Below are 20086 nucleotides of genomic sequence, written 5' to 3' on the forward strand. Positions count from 1 at the left end.
AATGGTGATGAATAACTAAGATATGATTTAGGAAAAACTTACATGTTGAGAAAAGTATAAGACCAATAAATATGAAAGCTACTTTCTCCATTTCTATTGAGTAAATTGTATTTTCTATTGTAATTATATGTTGTTTGTGTGACTTACATGAAGATTTGAAGACTATTTATAATTTTAATTGCGAGCAATCTGTTATGTTAACTGATTCACTAGTCAATATTTGCATTTGGTTTGAATAAATCCTTGATTTATTTCCTTTATATTGTCGATCGGGCATCCTCTGATTTCGTTCTTCAACAATATTTTATTTGGTTTTAGCTGACTCTTTATATTTAGAAGGAGTATAATAGCTATACCTAGTTTGGATGCCTCAATTTTGACAAATCTAAGGTAAATCGGGAAGGAGATCGGTTTTCGTCTTTAGAGCAAGACTATAGTTTAGATTGTCTAGATCTATAGAATATGAATGATCATTGTATGAGTACTCTAGATTGAATCTTGATCATAGGCATTGGCGTTCGGTGGTCCGTTCGGTTTCGGTCCGGGTGATTCGGATTTTCGGATTTTTGGTGTTATGCTCATAAGTACCATTTGGTTTTTACTAATTATCGGATCGGGTTCGGTTTGGTTCCTTCCGGGTTTGGTTCGGATTGGATTTAACCAATGTTTAAAATCATACAAAATATATTTTTAAAAACCTCAAAAATTGACAAAAAAAAAATCAAAATATGTAAATTATTTACAAATCTAATTTAAAATTAGTTAAACTATCTAAATTAACTAAAAAGTATTCAAAATAACAAAAAAAAAAAATACAAAAGTATTTTGAATACTCTAAAATATCTAAATCACCTTAATATATATAAAAACATTAACATATTTAACTAATTTCGGATATATTCGGATCCTAATTCGGATTTCGGTTTGTTTTAGGTTATAACCAAAGTCCAAAGTAGTAAGCTCATAAGTCCCATTCGGATATTTTTGTAAAACAGTTCAGATTCGGTTTCGGATTTTCCGGTTCGGGTTAAGTGATCTTAAATCAGTGTCCTTGCCCATGGATCCATTTTAACTATTGATTGAATACTTGTTTAGTTTCATTGCTCTTCTGAACTTGATTTCTTGCTAGTTACTTGATACCATTCAACTACATCTTGATTGTTTAGATTAGGCAAATAATTTTTATTCTCATTGCTTAAAACAATTTAGGATTGGATTGACATCTCTTATACTACTTTGAGTATATGATTGAAATTTAATCCACGCCGAGAAAAATGCCCTCGAAAAAGACAACTGATGAAAAATTTCGTAGAATTGAAACATTGATATCTTCTTTTATTATTTTATTTGATAGAAAAGACTATTATAATAAAAGTCTTGAACGGGAATTTGTGGAAATAACAGTAGTTGAACATGCCAATATTGTTACTTAGTAGATAGGAGGTTTACGACAATAACACTGGTTTAAGATACAAGCATAAGCTTGTTCACCTTTCGCCTTGCAAAAGTCAATGCAAGCAGCAACACCACAGTTCGTGTCAAGTGGTAAAGCTATGTGTTTTGAATTGACGCATTTACAATGGTTGTTCTCACATTTTATCTTCGTTACACATTTCAGATGAACACAATCCGAGACCGTTTCACAAGATTGTGCTAGAATAAGAGTGCCTGTTAGAGTAAGACAGGATAATATATATTGTTAATGGTCATCATGATGAACGGATGATAATAACGATGGTGATAATCAGAAATCTACAATGGTGATGAATAACTAAGATATGATTTAGGAAAAACTTACATGTTGAGAAAAGTATAAGACCAATGAATATGAAAGCTACTTTCTCCATTTCTATTGAGTAAATTGTATTTTCTATTGTAATTATATGTTGTTTGTGTGACTTACATGAAGATTTGAAGACTATTTATAATTTTAATTGCGAGCAATCTGTTCTGTTAACTGATTCACTAGTCAATATTTGCATTTGGTTTGAATAAATCCTTGATTTATTTTCTTTATATTGTCTATCGGGCATCCTCTGATTTCGTTCTTCAACAATATTTTATTTGGTTTTAGCTGACTCTTTATATTTAGAAGGAGTATAATAGTTATACCTAGTTTGGATGCCTCAATTTTGACGAATCTAAGGTAAATCGGGAAGGAGATCGTTTTTCGTCTTTAGAGCAAGACTATAAAAGACATTCAAAGCTGACTAAAGTTGAATGTGGGAAATATATCTTTAATGAAAAATAATATGATTTACATTAACACTGCATTCTTATCATATAGTGAAGAACATAAACATACAATTAGTACTGGATAGAGAGAAAAGAAGGGTTGAATATGAATTCAGAAGAATAAACTAGTTAACTAATTTCCGGCCGGTCCTAACGGCCGGTGAGCAAGGGAGCAAATAATTTAAGAAGATAGAGTCAAATCTTTTAAGTGTTCAAGCTTGTTTTTGATATTCGACCTAAACTGTGAAGTCGTTCAACGTCCAACTCACGTTGCACAAGTTTACGAACACAAAACTCTCCATGTTGTATCTCTATCTATATTTTTGCATCAATAGTGATTCAACTAACAAAAAGAGACGACTCTGCTTATCCAGCCTGATCATCTTTTTCGAAAAAGTTAATTTTTTTTATAAAGTTAAATCACTTATCAAGAATATAATATAAGATGTGTATGCTAATCAAGTGCAATTTATTTATTGTGCATGATCCTCTTCGGTACGTCTGAAATCCAAAGATAATCTTAAAGTTTTTTAAAAACTTTGAAACTCATTAACGTTTGTTTTTAATTTGATTTAATATCAATATGTAACATGGAATCTTTTTTATTAACAACATACATGTAGCATAAGTATTACTAGATTTTGACCCGCGCGTCCGCGCGGTTTCTTTTTTCAAATTCTACACCAGTATTTATTATTGTTTACTATATTTTTTTATATTTTAGAGTGTTGCCTTGTTGATATAGTATTTTATTGATATAGTATTGTATTTTGATAAACAAATCAAAGTGATATATTGCATGAATAATATATAGGCCGCATGAATAATATATATTGTATTTGTTTATATATATATAACCAATTAGAGTGAATATTAATATTTTTCTGAAACCAAACATTTTTTGAAAAAAGCTTAAGAGGATATTTTTACAAACCAATATCTCATTTTTTAATGCAAAATTACTAACTTTCATTTTTGTATTCTTATATTTCACGGTAATATTTTTTAAACTAAGGTCATATTATATATTAATAATAAAAAATAGTTTTGAAAATGTGATTAAGTCTAATATTTTAACTTGAAATTACTTACTTTCATTTTTGTATTCTTATACTTCTAATATAGTTGGGTAACTCCACAGTAATATTTTTAAAACTAAGGTTATGTTATATATTAATATTATTGGATAGTTTATAGTTTAAGCATTATAATCTTTTTTTAAATCAGTTTGGTTCACTATAATATCTAACATATTTAAAGAGGGCAAATATATTTTAATGATTGTAGATAAATTAGAAACATAGTAACTACAAAATGGACCTTCCTACACTCGTTGGTTGGAAAAAAGCTTAACCTGTATGAAAAAATATTAAAAAGGTCCGGTTAGCAAGTAGATATTATTTTTATTAATGGATAGCTTTAATTTATAGATTTTTTATGTTAAGTTAGTAAGATGTTCAATGGTTTTAGGAATATTTAGTGGATTTATTAACAGTTTTGAATGTTTTGAATATACCAAATTGATAGGAAATCTGTAATTCCTATTTTAATTCTATTTCCAACTAAATCAATAGAAAATCTGTAATTATTGATTTTTCTGTTTAAAAAAAAAAATTCGAAATCATATTCACAATTACTATATACTAAAATAAATGTTTTTAAATTGTATATATTTTATGTTACATTTATAATCCGGTCTAGTGATTTTCTTGTCAATTACATTGCTATAGTTATTTGCTAGTGAATTTTAATGTTAACTGTTGTAAGATGGATAGTAAAAAATTGGCCACGTGATTTAATACTTCTGGTTTACTTATATAGCCAATTTATGAAGAGTTTGGAATGTGGTGCACGAAAGATACATTTTTATTTGTTAGAGAAATACAAATGTAATTATTGGGTAAACAAATCTTAGTGGGATGTGCCAAAAAAAGAAAAAAAAAATGTTTGTGGGCTTGACGTAAAAGCCTAATATATTAGTGAAAGTATAGATTAAATGTCAGAGTGGCATTCAGAGGTAATTATTTAGGAAAATTAAGGGCCAAGTCCCAAATGTACTTCAGTTTTAATAGTTTAGATATAGTTGTAAATATGTAATTATTAATTTAATAATAATGTTAATGTCCAGCTAGTATTACTTACATGCAAAACAACTAGCTATAAATAAGAAATCAATCTTTTTTGGCGGAAAAGAAAAACGCAGAGAAAAAGAAAGAGAAAGAAGATGGCGAGCTTGGCTTCGGGTCCCGACGGAACGAAACGGCGCGTGAGCTACTTCTACGAGCCAACGATCGGAGTTGGAAATGGACGAGAATCCCAACAGATCCGTACGACTCACAACCTCATCGGCAGCTATTACCTCCCCCGCTACATGGATATCATCCGCCCTCGCGCTGCCCAGCCTTCAGATTTCACTAAATTCCACTCGCCGGAGTACATATCATTCCTCAGCTCAGTCACTCGCCGGTTGAAATCCGCGACGGATCCTTCCTTCAAGCGCTTCAACTTAGACGCGTGGGACTCCCCTGTCTTCATTGGCCTCTTCGAATATTGCCGTCTCTACGCCGGTGGTTCTATTTGCGCCGCCGAGAAACTGAACCGACACGAAGCTGATATCGCCATCAATTGGTCCGGCGGGATGCACCGTGCCAAGATAGATAAGGCTTGTGGCTTTGGCTACGTCAACGACGTTGTTCTTGGGATCCTCGAGTTGCTTAAGGTCTTCAAGGTAAACTACTTTCATTAACCGTTGATTCTTGATTAGCTATAGAGAACCTTCTACCTCAGTTAGTAACTTTCCCTGTGAATGCTAGTTTCTTGTATTTGATTAAGCGTTGATTATTGATTCTTTAGCTAAAAAGAACCTTCTACCTGAGTTAGTAACTTTACCTGTGTTGTATTTGATAAAGCGTTGATTCTTGAGCTAAAGAGAACCTTCTACCAGAGTTAGTAACTTTGCCTGTGAATCGTTTCTTATATTTGATAAAGCGTTGATTCTTGATTCTTGAGCTATAGATAACCTTCTACTTGCGTAGGTAACTTTGCCTCTGAATTTTGATTAAGCGTTGATTATTGAATCTTGGTTTGCGAGATGTTTCTGGGAATATAGAGATGCTTATACATGAGTTAGTAACTACACCTTTTCAACATGTCTTTGGTTTTGACAGCGAGTACTCTACATAGATATTGGCTATCACCATGGGGAAGCAGTACAAGAAGCATTCCACAAAACTGATAGAGTTATGACTCTTTCTTTCCACAACTCTGGGGACCAAAGAAGAGGAGATATAACGGACTACGGGGTAGGAAAGGGAGAATACTATTCTCTAAATGCACCACTGAAGAATGGTCTGGACGATGCAAGTTTCACCACTTTATTTGTACCTATTATCGGCAAGGCTATGGAGGTTTATCAACCAGAAGCAATTGTTCTTCTGTGCGGCCCTGATTCATTATCTGGTGATGCGTTGGGTAAATTCAACTTGACTGTCAAGGGTCATGGTGCTTGTCTCGGGTACATAAGAACATTTAATGTTCCTCTCATGCTCTTGGGTGGTCAAGGTCACACTCTTGGAAATGTTGCACGTTGCTGGTGCTATGAGGTCTCTTTACTAACTTCAACTATGTGTTTTTTTTTTTTCAATTAGTTTTCGTGCAAGTCCTGCTCCTGAATGGTGCTTTTTTTCTGGTTCCCTTGGCGCAGACAGGTATTGCGGTTGGAAAAGAACTCAACGACGATTGCCCTATGATTGCGGACGACGATTGTTTTGCCCCAGATTATAAACTTCATATCGAGCCAAACCACATGGAGAATTTAAACACAGACGGAGATATTGAAAAAATAAAGTAATCTTCTAATACCTCTTTACTTCAATGCCTAGGTAGTTCTAAAGATGTATCATGGTGCCAATCATTGTTTATGAAAATTGTTATAGGAAGACATTACTAAAGCAACTTTCGCAAGTGATACACGCACCTAGTGTGCAGTTTCAAGACACTCCACCAATCAGTCAAGTTACAGAAGAAGTAAGAATAATTTATGCATTTATGTTGCATCTTTTCTCAGTTCCGGGTTTGTTCTTTTTACATATGAGGCCCTTAAGATTCTAATTTCATATCTGCAGGCGGAAGAGGACATGGAGACGAGATAAAATCAACGTATATTGACTTTTAGTGCAAGTTACGAATCAGACTCTGACAAGGACAAGTTTTTTCTCGGTTAAGGCCTTCATACTTCACCTCCTTGTGAATAGTTTTACCAACATGTACATATAGAACAATAGGGTGTATAAACATAGCACCATTGTTAGTACATATATCAACATTGTAAATAAGCGTGATTACAATATTGGTGAGATATTAAATGAAGTTCAAACAACAGATTGTTGTCTGCTGTGCTGTCTCTAGAACACCGTCACATCTCAGCTTTAGTTTTTTCCTTGATCCTATTCCTGTTGAAAGCTCTACCTTCATTTCCTAGCCTGTAACATGTTAGGATCAGTATATGAGTTATCTGTTGGAAATTTCCTGTGGCAAATTTTCTGAATGTGTTGGCAGCTCTGAAAAGTCAAATAAAAACAACACAAGTCTTGTTCAAATCCAAAACTAGATGTCTGACTTTTAGAGATAAAAGGGTCTGAAGCTAAGAGTCATAGTCAGTATATTTACCAGATAAGGTAGCTTTCTGAAACTTATCCCTCATCTGACGAACAAATCCGAAGTGGTCATTAGTTTTATACTTTTATTCAATTCTTGAACCATGTCATCCAATTGCGAGTTTCAATCCACTACTGATGAATAACAAAAACAAAAATTGAACACACTTCTTGTAACTAGACTCTTTGTAAACAATAAAATGTAGTCAATGCTTGGCTTCAGTAAGAAATGTGTATACTCACATGAGTAGATGTCATTTCCATAGTGAACTGTGAATGAAAACTCGCGTGTAGGCCTTTTTGCATCAATGTTGGTGAATGTAAACTTAACTCCTGAAAGAGAAGTAAAACAACAAGATCCTCTATGGTAAACTTAAGAAACTTTAATAATAAAGAACTAATACTGATTAACAAACTCAAAGTTTCTCTTATTACCATGCCCTGCTTCAACATTAAAACCTAGAGCCTGTTTATACCAAGAGATAGCGTCTTTGATGTTGTCTTGGGTAACATTACCAGCACTGTCCTTAGATACTGCGAAGTCTTTATTGGAAGAACGAAGTAGAAAAATGTTAGCTTGGTCTTTCAGTGAAAAATTTGAGTGAAACAAGCTGGGTATATTTATAAAGATCACCACTTTATAAAGTCTCGTATTAGCTTGTAGCTGACTCGTGAAAACTACAATGTACTCAGACAAAGCTAACAATACCTTGCAATCGTTGACAGATAATAGTTTTGGCATGCTAGTGTTATGTTTAAGCAATCTCATCCTCAAAGTTATAAACTTTTTGGTATAATCATAAGCTTTTGGGTAATTATTTCCACATCCTCAAAGTTTGAAGCTTTATGGTTTGATGGACCCTAATTTAACGAGCTCGTCCTCTGCCTCTCTAAGATTTGATTTCATAGTCGCTAGTTCCACTGCAAAACCAAAGACAAATATAACACATGACAACCCTAATTTCATAGAGACAGAACCGAAACCTAGAAAATGTGTTAAAATTAATGTCTTTTTTTTCTTTCTAAATTAATGACTTGGTTTGTACGAAACTGAATCTAACTTTTAATCTAACATTGGCTTTGTGCAGTGGCCTTAGCTCGATCCAGTACAGAGTCGACCGATCTCTGGAACGGAGAAGCTACGCAGGAATCGATTTTAAGCCGGTGTTCAGCAATATCTTTCTCACGCATGAGTCCCAGACAGGGCCGGCTCAACACTGTTAGGGGCCTTAGGGCAAAAAAAAAAAATTTTACTCTCTTAAATTTATATAGAGATAATGTTTAAAATATTTTTAAAATTTAATCAATAATATTTTGTATATTTTGTAATAAAAATAAAACTATATACATATCAAATAATTTTGGGCCCTTTTCAATTTTATTTATTGTATTTATAATTTTTTTTATATATAAAAATATAGATTTATAAAAAATTGGGCCCCTTATTTATCATTACACAGAAGGACACGGACTCGGACCCGGGGCGGTCGCACCGCTTGTCCCCCCTTGTAAGCCGGCCCTGGTCCCAGAGACACCATAGTCTTCTTCGTTGTATCACCACCTCTGATATAGTTAAGCTGTTCCATTACCTAGAGAGAGAATCTTCGAGATTCTATAACCCACCATTTGATTTGAGTTTAGAAAAGCTACATGGGGAGTTCGGGTACCTGTTGATGTTAGGGTCAGAAATTTCGGATTTGGTTTTAATTATTTTGTAACATATCCTACTAGAATGTTTAAGTACGGATCGGTTCGGTTATAATACATCACTTTCGGTTCTAATTTCTATCACATCCTAGAACCCATAAAATAATTATATACCGTTCAGATTCAGGTTTTATCAGATCGATTCGAATATCCCATAGTAAAATCTAAAATTTAAAAGCAAAACATAAAAAATACATATTTATTTTTATATATTTGAATATATAAGGTACTTATTTAAATTATATATATTTACTTTTAAAAATTTATAGTACATATTTATGTTTCAAATATTTATATTACATATTGATTTGTACATTCAGATCGATTTCTTCAGATAATATTTCAGGTTTTTCAGTTTTTTGAGTTTTTCGAGTTCGGTTAATAACACTTCGAGTTTGGATATGTGTTGTAACACCATACAAGACCCATTCGAATGTTTTTTACATTTCGGATCAGATACCTATTAGGTTTTCGGTTTGAGTTCGGTTCGGATATCGGATTACAGATTTTATACCCATGTGTAGGTTTCTGATTTTTGTTTTCTTCTATTTTACAGTTTTGCATAAGCTTACTTCTATGTAAAATGCTAAAAATTGAATTTAAGAATTAATGGAAACTTAGAAAGGTAATTTTAAAAAGCTTCAATTTTATATAGATATACATATGGTCCGAATGGTAACCGCGGTGTGGAATTGAAGTGCGGTACGGTTCAACTGCGATTCGAGCGGTTTGCAAAATAAGTGCGGTTTTGGTAAAATTAGCGGTGCAGAATTGTGTTGATTGGTGAAAATATGTTGTTTGCGGAATTGAACAGTTAAAAAGTGTTAAAAAATTGTAAAAATGTTACATATCAATACAATCAATATAATTTAAAATTGAAATTTAGTGTTGTTATTTGTGTAGTTTGTTTTTGAAATTTAAATACCAAAATTTGTATGAATTAAACATTTAAATTACATATATAAAATAAAAAATTAAGTAAAATACAATAGAACATTATCGACTATTTTGATTTTCCCACAACATATTTGCAATATTGTTTCTTATTTGTGTCATTTGTTATCCGTGTGCCGCATCAAGTTCTTTTGTATAGATTCTGAATCTATGTTGTTCAGTCTCGTATCTGGCATTGTATTTGCAAAATCTTCATCTGCGTAGTTTGATATTTTGATAAAGTTATGTAGTCTCAGTGTAGCCATTACCACTTTTTTTACGTGTATTTTGTATCTTGGAAAATCAGATAGAATCTTCCATTTTTCTTCCAAAATCCAAATGTTCTTTCAATAACTGAATGCAAAGACGCATATTATCGGTTAAATAACTCTTATTTATTTCTAGGAGCAGGACCAGAGTTGAATTGAGACATATGATATCTCACAACTCCATTTCGTGATGATCTATATGGAGTTAAAAATCCTTGCTTGTTTGAATAGCCTGAATCAACAAGATAATATTTGTCTCGCGGAGGTAAAGGGAACTCATAATCGTTTTGTTGTGCCATTGCAAAACATCAGTATCGTGACAAGATCCTGGTGCTCCATTCCATATATATATATGTGAATAACATATTCAAATCACATATTTCCATGATGTTCAAAGATGTATTATCATGTCGATTCCAATACATTATTTGTAACTCAGGCTCAACTTTTACGCATACATGAGTCACATCAATAACTCCAACGAATTAATTGAAGAATGGATAATATCGTCGATCTGAGTGAAGTCTTTCAAGAATTGGCATTAGCTCTTGTCTTGTTGTAGTTCTAATATAATCACGTGCCAATAGTTCTGTCACCTTAAGGACTTCCATAAATTTTCTTTGAATCGTTTCTTGATTTCGGCCAAATCTCAAACCAACATCTCTTTGAACTTCATTATGCCCACATATATGTAGAAACATAAGCACACTTTCTTCAACACTTACATTGAGAGTTGGTTGTAGACCATAATTAGTTTGTAGTATATTACACAATGAGAAGAAACACGGTAGTGACATTCGTAATAACTGAAGATAAGCAGCATCATCTTCTTGTAGTCGTCGCCAAATATTTCTCCATCCTAAACCTCTATCAGTTTGCACTGGGGACTTTTCAACATAGCGATGAAATGTTGGATTGATTATTAACTCTTCGAACCGCTCATTTTCCAAAGTCAATGTTGTGCTTCTAAAGTATGGCCCGAAAGCATGACTGAAGAAACAAATGGAAATATGGAAACTGTAGAACATTGACTATCAAAAGCACAAATAATTTAAAAGGGTAGTGAAATTGCAACTATCCCTTTATGATTAAAATTGTATAAAAACTCTTACGATTAGCACTCTAAAAAGTCTTTTCGAGACAATAAAATCCTCTACGGGAAGACTTCTCGAGAAGTTTATTCATGTATTTAATTTTAAAATTAATTTATAAAATTTTGGAAAAATATTGATGGAAAATAAAGTGAATTGTGTAAATATAAAAGAATTATAAATCATTTAAATTTAAATTTAATAAATTTGAATTATTTTCCATGTATATGAGTGAATTTAGGGTTATGAGAATTCTTTAAAATCTGCTAAAAAGTATTGCATTATCATACTTCCTGAGAAGTCCTCTACACCAGAATTGTTTTAACATAATTAAAAAAAATTCTTTATATAAAAAAAATTACATTTCTGTTCTGTTTTTCTCAAATAGATGCAACAAAAATGTAATGTTTCTTTCTTTGAAACTCTTTAATCTCTCTTATCTTTCTGAACTTGAAGACACCAAACTTTATACCTTTGTATCTTTGTTTTTTCAGATTTTTCATTATATGCCATTCATATTCCCCTCCCAAAAAAAATATTTATTAATTTTAAACAAAACCATAGATTTACCTAATGTGATTGTTTTTTGAGCATACAAATTCTACTTTTGAAGTATTTATGTGTGTTTGAAATCATTTTAACAATTTTGGATGTGCATATTTTTCATATCTGAGGACAATATATGGGACTTTGGATTTCATTAGCAAACTTCTGCTATGTAGTGCACTAGTAGAGTATGCAAACTACAAAAGTTAATAAGATTTAATTTTTCACCAGTTACTTTTCTTTTGCTGTATTAAATCCGAAAAGTTATAGTTCAACTTAATGTGATTGCTTTCTAATTATTTTAGCTTAAAATTATTTTTTTCATGGTTTCATATTTCTTTCTCAAAAAGTAAGATATATATATATTTTAATTTTAAAATTTTATTTATTCTGTGTGCGTTTAAAACAAATAAAACTATATATTCATACTCATCACGATTATATATGACTTTGTTAATATTTTAGTTGTATAAGTTATCGTTGCAATTAAGCAATATAAATTATATTTGTGCTTTTGTTTGTTAGATTCAAATAAAAACTATATCTTCAACTTATTGTGTTTTTATCTAAGTTTAAAAGGTTCTATTATTGAAGTTTTTTTTTGTTTTTTAAATCTTTTTATTGGATAAGCTGTTTTTCCAGATCTAAGAACCACATATGAGATTTTATTAGCATATTTCTCGAGACTTCACAAAAAAATGCTAAACTAAGTGGAAAACTAAAAACTGTAATGAAATTTTACTGCGAATTAGAAGACTTCATCATGAAGTCCACCACATATTTATGCACTAGCATACTTCATGATAAGTCTTCTAATTTAATGTTAGAACTAGAGCTTGATCCGCGCATTCGCGGAGGTATTTGTTTTTATTTTCTAAAAATATTATATTTATCTTATATAAATGTGTATATATATATATATACTTTTTAAAAATTTATCTGTATTAAATAATTTTTAACATTTAAAAAAAATTATAATTAAGAATGAATAATTTTATTTTATTTTTTGATCTGTCAATTGTATCATCTATATTTTTAAAATATGACCCGTGTGTTTGTGTAAATGTATTTGTAATGGATTAAAATTTTAATGTAAAATAAAAGTGTCATCTATGGTTATATTTGATTTCTATGATTAAAAAAAATAAATATATCATTTATTTTTTGTGTTTTATATTATGTATTTTATAACATTTTCTTGTGTTTTTTGATATAGTTAATTATACTAAAATAAAAAATAACCAACCCGTAATAATGGACATCATATTACATTTTTGGAATTTATTAAGTATAATTTAATGTTTAGCTAGATTATAGGAAATATTTCTAAAATAAATGACACTTAATTTATTGTACTTCAATTTAGGAAAATGCATTAATAAAACAGAAAAAGACAAGCATTAAAATAAGCAGTTTAATAACTAGTCAGTGGCATAGAAATGTAAATAAATTTAAAAACTAAGGGGTAAATTTAAATGGTACTTCTTTTTTAATAATAGAGAAGCTTTTCGAAGAAATTTACTAGACTATAATGCACTAGGAGACTTTTCGGATGTAATACACTATACACTCCTCAGTTGAATGGTATATATATGCACGAAATGGTAATCATATTCTATTATTCTGCCTGAGCCAAGTCTGGTTCCACTAGTTAAGATGCTTATACTACACTTTGTCAACAGGACCGCAACGACTTGCACGTACTGTGTTCTATCTTTCAGAGCCACAGATTAATTTTCTTCATGTTGTATAAAAGGTGCTTAACTATAGAGCTCTTTGAATTTATCAGGTTATGATCGAACTCAAAAGCAAACACATTGGAGGGGCATTCTACAAGAAGATCAAATGTAAGCATTTTCTGCTTTTCCAAGAGTTCGGAAAATTACTTGAAACATGGAAGTCTGAAGCTTCTTGTTCCTTCTGAAGGCGTTGTTTATGGAGTCTGCGACGAGATATCTTCATGGCCTTGCGTGAAAGATGGAGAAAACTCAGAAGAATTCTATTTTGGTCTGAAAACTGGACAGGGTCTTTTGGAGTTCAAGTGCAAGAGTAAGATTCAGAAGCAGAGATGGGTTGCTAGGATTCATTCTACTCTCTGCAAAGTAACTTGTCTTGAAGCTGAGAAATGCTCTGTCGAATCATTGAGCTTCAGTGATTATATGCCATAGAGAATCCTGTAAATACTTGTTCAGAGTTCACAAATACTCTTCCAGAGAATTGTTATAACCTTCTTTTGAGTTGTTCATACAACAAAATATCAGATGAGAATCTTAGTCCTTACTTGTTTCATTAGAATAAAACCATCTTGTTTGTTTCATAAGGTAACACCCGTAGTTCGCAATCGCAGTATGATTTTATAGCTTTTGTGTGGATTTTCTTCTCGCGGTCTTCAGATTTCTAGACAAAGCTCCTTAGACTTTCCCGGTGGGAGACACACTCAACCTTTAAAAATAAAAAAATTCAGACTGGCTAATTGAGCAGATGTCGAAGATGAAGATGTAAGATGTCTGCCCTGAAGTAGTCGCTGACGTAGTTGCTGCAGCAAACGTCGTAGTGAGTGGTGAAGACCATGTGGAGTCAAGGTGTTGAGCTGGAGTCGTGTAGACTTGGAGAGCAAGGGAGTATCTTGGAGATATAGAAAGAGGAATTAACTTGAAGAGGAAGTTTATGACTTAAAGAAAGAGGAATAAGTGCATTCCAAAAAAGGAAAGTTGCACTTATTGTTATGGAAGATGTCCATACATGTTGGCTTGGAGACTACGGTTTCGGGAATATGGAGAATAACTATAAGATAGCTATGGGGTCGTCTGTATAGAGACAGAGACACAGAGGCTGATCTTATAGAGAGAGAAAAGCTCTTGGAGGTGTTCTTGGGCCGTGCTGAACCAGTGGCTGAAGTACTTGACGGAGAAGAGACATAAGCGGGTAGCTTAGGATCCTTCAGTAGTGTGTGTTAGGAATTTAACACTGACGTGTAAAATCTGAATAAGCAGATCTTGTAATAGATTGTTTAAGGGGATTCTAATAAAGCTTTGGTGTGCTTGTGTGAGTTGTCTCTTGTTGTATCTTTTGCATTACTTTATTGTTGTGTTTTATTGCACTAACAGAAGAAACAAAAGAGGTAAACAGTATCTAATTTTTTTTCAAGATTATACCACGTGATTCTTATTGTTTTTAAGTTGTATGAGAAAAGTCTGACTGGATCTTTTTGATGTCTTCAAATTGTTGGGACCGTCCATGATGATAGATACATAGAATTTCAATATAAAACAAACGAGTTTCTGCTGTGGAATCAGGTCAACGGTGTGAAAAGCGTTAGTCAAATAAAGTGGTCATTGCTTACTTCTTTCCTCGCATGTACGTCGATATGAACTCAAACTGAAACTTTTAATAGTTAACAAACCAACTAATGATTCAACTAAACTCACGTAAATGGTACATAAACTTATTAACATAGCCCATAGACTATAACTTTTTTTTTTTTGCTCTTTTTAAACTCTATAACATGGATGAACAAAAATCATCCATGTTTTAACTTGATGATCATTTGTATCTAAAACTTGATCCTAGAATTTGAATCTCTCCATGGAAACCTCAGATATCCAAACTAAAGCCGAGAATACATAATCACGAAAAGACTAAATACATGAACATCGGAGAGAAGCAAAAGAAAACATCGAAACGTGGTTATGCACAAATATAAAACAGAAAAAAAAAAGGCTCTATAACTCACTCCACCATGGATCGTATTTTAATGGATCAATTATTTGATCAAATTTGTAAAATAATCAACCACCCAAGCATATTAAAACTATTATGAATAGAAGAACTACAATACAAAGTAGCATTGCTGCAATTGTTGATTCTATATCTTCCGCCTAATCCTCACCTACCACTCAAATTAGTCATTTGATAGAATCCCATTATAAGAAAGCGCATAGACCTCTTGTCTTTCCGTCCAAACATCCATTAACAAATCCACCAGTACTAGCTACCAGCAATATGGTGGCTGAGAGAGACCAAGACATACCGTCTTCACGCATACCCATAATTGACCTAAGCAATCCCGATCAAGAGCTAGTGGCGCGTGCGGTGGTGAAGGCGAGCGAAGAATGGGGTGTTTTTCAGCTGATAAATCATGGGATCCCCACGGAGCTCATTCAACGTTTGCAGAATGTCGGTAGGCGATTCTTCGAGCTTTCTGAAGGAGAAAAGAACGAAGTGGCGAAACTAGATGACTCCCGTGAAGGATACGCGAGGAGGTACGCATTAGACCTAGAAAAGAGAATAGGTACGGTTGATCAACTCTTCCACAATGTCTGGCCACCTTCGGCTGTGAATTACTCATATTGGCCTAAGAATCCTCAAGATTACAGGTATGAGACCTACTCAAAATTAAATTTTGATTTTCTTAACTGGTTTTGAGTCCAAATCTAAATATTCATCAAATGTTATATATTCAGGGAAGTGAACGAGGAGTATACAAGGCAGGTAAAGATGCTATCAGAGAAGATTATGGAATGGTTGTCAGAGGGGTTAGGTTTACGTCGTGAGGCTATTAACGAAGTTGTTGGCGGTGAGTATCTGCTAAATGTCAACTACTATCCGCCGTGTCCACATCCGGATGTGATCGAGGGATTGGATGCACACACCGATATTAGTGGGCTCACACTCCTCCTAACCAATGAGATTCCCGGACTTCAAGTGTTCAAGGACGATCAATGGATCGACGTGGAGTACATCCCATTTGCTGTTATAGTCAACATCAGCGATCAGATTCTAGTACGTTGTAATCTGATGTGTTTAAAATTTTCATTAACTTTCTAGTATTGTGTTTAGTGCTATATTTTTAATATGGTAACGGATCTGCGCAGAGGATTAGCAACGGAAAGTACAAGAGTGTGTTGCATAAAACGACCGTGGATAAGGAGAAAACAAGAATGTCTTGGGCGGTTCTGGTTAGGCCTACCAACGATATGGTCGTGGGACCTTTTACCGAGCTTATCGGCAACGATCCTCCCAAGTTTAAGTCCATGGTCTACAAGGACTACATATACCGCAAGGTCCGAAACTTACCGTTCGTTGATCTCGACTCATGATTAAAGTCAAAAATCCGGTGAATTACTTGTGTTTTTTTTTTGTTTTTGTTCACAACTACTTGTGTCCTTTTCTAATAACTTCGTGTTTACTTTACACGTGGTCGTTGTAGTTGGTGTGGTATGGTGTTTTATGGTTTTTAGTGCTTATTGTTTCTCAAATCTCAATTTGTAATATTTAAAAACTCTTGTTTAAATATTGCAGTCTTAACTCTTAAGAAAAAATAAATAATTATAAATGGTATATATGTGATTTTATTTTAGTAAATTTCTTTTATTTTCAAATAATTGGTATATTTTAATAATTAATCTTTAACAAATATTTTATTGAACTATTTATTGAATCAAACCTTTTAAATATTTTAGCACATCTTAGTGAAGACGAACCCAATTGAACACTACATAAGCCTTGTGTAGATATAAAAACCTGATTTGATGATGATGTCGTAACATAAGTAAAAATGTTATTTTAAAAAACATGTCATAAATCATTTTTCAAAAAAAAAAACATGTCATAAATAATTTTTCAAAAGAATTAAAAAAAAAACACTTTTAGAGAATTTTTTAAGAAATACTCTTTAGTTTTACTTTTTTGATAATTTTAAAAACTTTTTATCATGATTATTATATAAGTTGATTTAATATATTTTAAATAAAAATATATCTAAGACTATAATTTTAAATATATAGATATCTACTTTTAAATAAAAAAATTTTAAATAGACATTTTTATCTTAATTTTTATGTTTAACTAAATAAATTTTTATATTAAAATATGAAAAATATCTTAGATAACCCTAAAAATTTTTTTTGTCACAAATATAGTCTCTGTTCGGATTCATCTTTTAGACTAGCACCTGCCTCTTAGCGCTCCGCACTCTTGTATAGTAAGGGAGTATGGTTGTACGGCTTTCTCATATAGAGGTCTATTTTCTCTAACTTGACTCAGCTTGACCTACTTGACTCAGCGGTTAGAGTATCGCTTATGCAGTACAATCCCCTAGAAAGTGGCCAGCTCTACGGTTGGATAAATTGGACTTATTGACATCCCTTTCTGAGGTGACTAACTGGAGAAGAGAAGATCAAAGCTTCGGTGCTTGAAATTTTCGCCTGGAAGTTTCGAGACACCTCGGCCTTAGTTCGCAAGAAAGCACATTCTTTTATATCAACAGACAAGGGATTTCTATGAACCAAAATGACTTTTTTTTTTTTTTTTTTTTTTTTTTTTGATCAAAAAACCAAAATGACTAAAATATTTTATTAAAGAGGTAAATATACACTTATACTCTTAGAGTTTAGAGTTAAGGGCGGGATTTATTTTTTTTTAAATAAATATTAAAAGCTTAAAAACAAAATTTTAAAAATAATTTCAAAAATAATTTTTCAAATTTCAAAATCAAAAATTTGAAAAAAATAAAAAAACATTTTTGAAAAGAAGAAATTTTTAATAAAAAGTTCAAATTAGAATCTATAAAAAAATTAAATATATGTAGGGTATAAGAGTCTTTTACCTCTTTACTAGAACATATTTTAGTAATTTTCTTCATTGAGTGTTTTTTTGTGACAAAAACTTAAAAATTGTGCATTTAGAAGAACTGCCCTTAAAATATTGGTAAAGTTAATAAAATCCAAAATATTAAATAAAAATTATATTGCTGCACGTGATGCATAAAAACTTCTAGTATACCTTTAATGAAGAGTTAAAATAAGATTAATTAGTAGAATAATCATTATATAGAAAAATGTTGACAAAATAGTCATCTCTTGAAATTGTGTCAATTTACTATACAAATGGACATTACAGTACTTATGGCACCAAAACACTAAAAAATCATTCTATTTATAATGTTTATATTGAATATGTTATTTAAACAGAAACATAACTTTAGAAACAAATAATTTCTTTGGTATTATAACAATAATAATAGTACATGAGAACGAAGAATGAAATGAAGAGTGGATGAGAAAGATCAAGAAGAATAAGTTGTGAAATAGAAGGAAGGAGGAAAGAAGAGGAGAAGAACTAGAGTGAAAAGTGAAAAGTGAAGAATGAAAAAAAATAAGAGTGTAAAAATGTGGTAGAAAAAGGTGGAGTAAATATTAAGATAGAAGTATTAAGGATAAATGTCTCACATCGGAAATTAGAAGGGATCCTTAGCAATATATAAGATGGATGGACCACTCCACTTAGCACCAATTGGTTTTAGGTTGGAAGTCCATCTAGCTTAACATGGTATCAGAGCCCAATCCATGCAGTCCAATCCGATCCATTATCGATCCAGCCCAAAGTCGGTCCATCGATCCTTACCCAAACATTCCGAGATTGACGCTCAAAGAGCCATCATCTCGAGGGGATGTATTAGGGATAAATGTCTCACATCGGATATTGGAAGGGATCCTTAACAATATATAAGATGGATGAGCCACTTCATTCAGCACCAATTGGTTTTAGATTGGAAGTCCATCTAGCTTATAACAAGAGGAGGAGAAGTGACGAATGTGAAAGAAGAAAAAAAGAAAAAAAAATGAATGACTATTGACGAGAGAAAGAGAAGAAACAATGAGAAGTGAGTAAAAACAAATGCTGGAAGAAGATGAATAAAATAAAATAAAAGGAAACATAGAAAATATTGTCATACACTATATATCTATACTATTAAAGCATGATCCTATTGTCATAATTACCTTAGGGGCATGTTTCCTTCACTAACATTGCATGTTTTATTAAGGGCAATTAAGTAATATTAATAACAAATCTATATTGGGTCATTATTTTTGGATTCAGCCCAAATCAAATCTCTCTTGGGCCATTTAATCCTATTAAAAAATCAGATTCAATTCTCACTTTTTTTTTTCCTTTGGGCCATTGAGTCCAAGTTCAAATAATTTTTTTCAACTATTCTTAATTATTATTTTTTTTCTTTTCTTAATATAATTTAAGCATTCATAAAAATAATTGATTTTTTTATTGAAAAGTATAAATCTTTATTAAAAGTATATAATTTTTTAATTAAAATATTAACCCCATAATAAAATTAATTTATCAGAGTTATACCAACTTAATTCATTAAAAAAATAAAGTTTAATTTTTTTAACATAAATAGTCATTTAAAATGAAATACGATAAATAAAGATAAATTTTTTAAATCTTTTATAAAATAAAACACAAATATATGAAAATGTGACATTTACTAAATATTTGTCAATTGAAAAAAAAAACAAAAATAAACCCGCGCTTTGAAAGCGCGGGTCAAAATCTAGTTATGCTTTTAAAACAGAAGTAAACGAACAAGAGGAAGATGGTGAGAAATAGGAAAAAGAGGTGAGTGATGAGAAACACCAAAAACCTGATAAAGAAGAAAATAAAGGAAAATGGTGAAAATGAAAAATAAAAATAAGATACGAAAAAGAATAAAGAGAAAAAGAAGAAGGGAAAATGGTAAAGAAGAAAGAAGAAATTAAAATATAGTAACATATTTTATAGTGTCACTAAAACAGAATAATATATATAGATGTCAAAAAAAATAGAATAGTATATATTGTTTACAATATAC

The 20086-nt window shown here is 31.7% G+C and overlaps 2 protein-coding genes, 1 long non-coding RNA gene and 2 pseudogenes across 4 annotated transcripts; 4 read left to right on the top strand and 1 right to left on the bottom strand.

Annotated features, from left to right (window-relative positions):
- LOC125575999 lies at window positions 1–85 on the top strand (annotated as a pseudogene).
- A 1671-nt stretch (window positions 86–1756) lies between these two features.
- On the top strand, window positions 1757–1841 carry LOC125575998 (annotated as a pseudogene).
- Window positions 1842–4389: 2548 nt separating this feature from the next.
- LOC106440585 (histone deacetylase 7) lies at window positions 4390–6613 on the top strand. Its single transcript, XM_048782638.1, has 5 exons — window positions 4390–4963; window positions 5403–5837; window positions 5939–6081; window positions 6171–6261; window positions 6360–6613. Exons 1-5 carry the CDS (start codon window positions 4460–4462, stop codon window positions 6384–6386), a joined length of 1200 nt encoding a protein of 399 aa, XP_048638595.1. The 5' UTR covers window positions 4390–4459; the 3' UTR covers window positions 6387–6613.
- Window positions 6381–8093, bottom strand: LOC111201364. Of its 2 annotated transcripts, XR_007340364.1 has the most exons (6): window positions 7964–8093; window positions 7600–7811; window positions 7326–7433; window positions 7134–7223; window positions 6904–7025; window positions 6381–6716 (listed from the first exon to the last, which is right to left on the bottom strand). It is a non-coding gene; the product is annotated as an uncharacterized LOC111201364 (long non-coding RNA). The 2 variants fall into 2 exon arrangements; XR_007340363.1 differs by having other exon boundaries at window positions 7326–7811.
- A 7201-nt stretch (window positions 8094–15294) lies between these two features.
- On the top strand, window positions 15295–16731 carry LOC125610301 (flavonol synthase/flavanone 3-hydroxylase-like). Its single transcript, XM_048782639.1, has 3 exons — window positions 15295–15812; window positions 15900–16218; window positions 16311–16731. Exons 1-3 carry the CDS (start codon window positions 15439–15441, stop codon window positions 16533–16535), a joined length of 918 nt encoding a protein of 305 aa, XP_048638596.1. The 5' UTR covers window positions 15295–15438; the 3' UTR covers window positions 16536–16731.
- The last annotated feature ends 3355 nt before the right edge of the window (window positions 16732–20086 follow it).

This window comes from Brassica napus, chromosome A6, assembly GCF_020379485.1.
Source record: "Brassica napus cultivar Da-Ae chromosome A6, Da-Ae, whole genome shotgun sequence".
Lineage (NCBI taxonomy): Eukaryota > Viridiplantae > Streptophyta > Magnoliopsida > Brassicales > Brassicaceae > Brassica > Brassica napus.

Coding starts and splice junctions, on each gene's coding strand:
- LOC106440585 (XM_048782638.1), top strand. CDS start 4,460: ATGGCGAGCTTGGCTTCGGGTCCCGACGGAACGAAACGGCGCGTGAGC. Junction 4,964..5,402: donor AGTTGCTTAAGGTCTTCAAG/GTAAACTACTTT, acceptor TGGTTTTGACAG/CGAGTACTCTACATAGATAT. Junction 6,262..6,359: donor TCAGTCAAGTTACAGAAGAA/GTAAGAATAATT, acceptor TCATATCTGCAG/GCGGAAGAGGACATGGAGAC.
- LOC125610301 (XM_048782639.1), top strand. CDS start 15,439: ATGGTGGCTGAGAGAGACCAAGACATACCGTCTTCACGCATACCCATA. Junction 15,813..15,899: donor AAGAATCCTCAAGATTACAG/GTATGAGACCTA, acceptor TTATATATTCAG/GGAAGTGAACGAGGAGTATA. Junction 16,219..16,310: donor ACATCAGCGATCAGATTCTA/GTACGTTGTAAT, acceptor GGATCTGCGCAG/AGGATTAGCAACGGAAAGTA.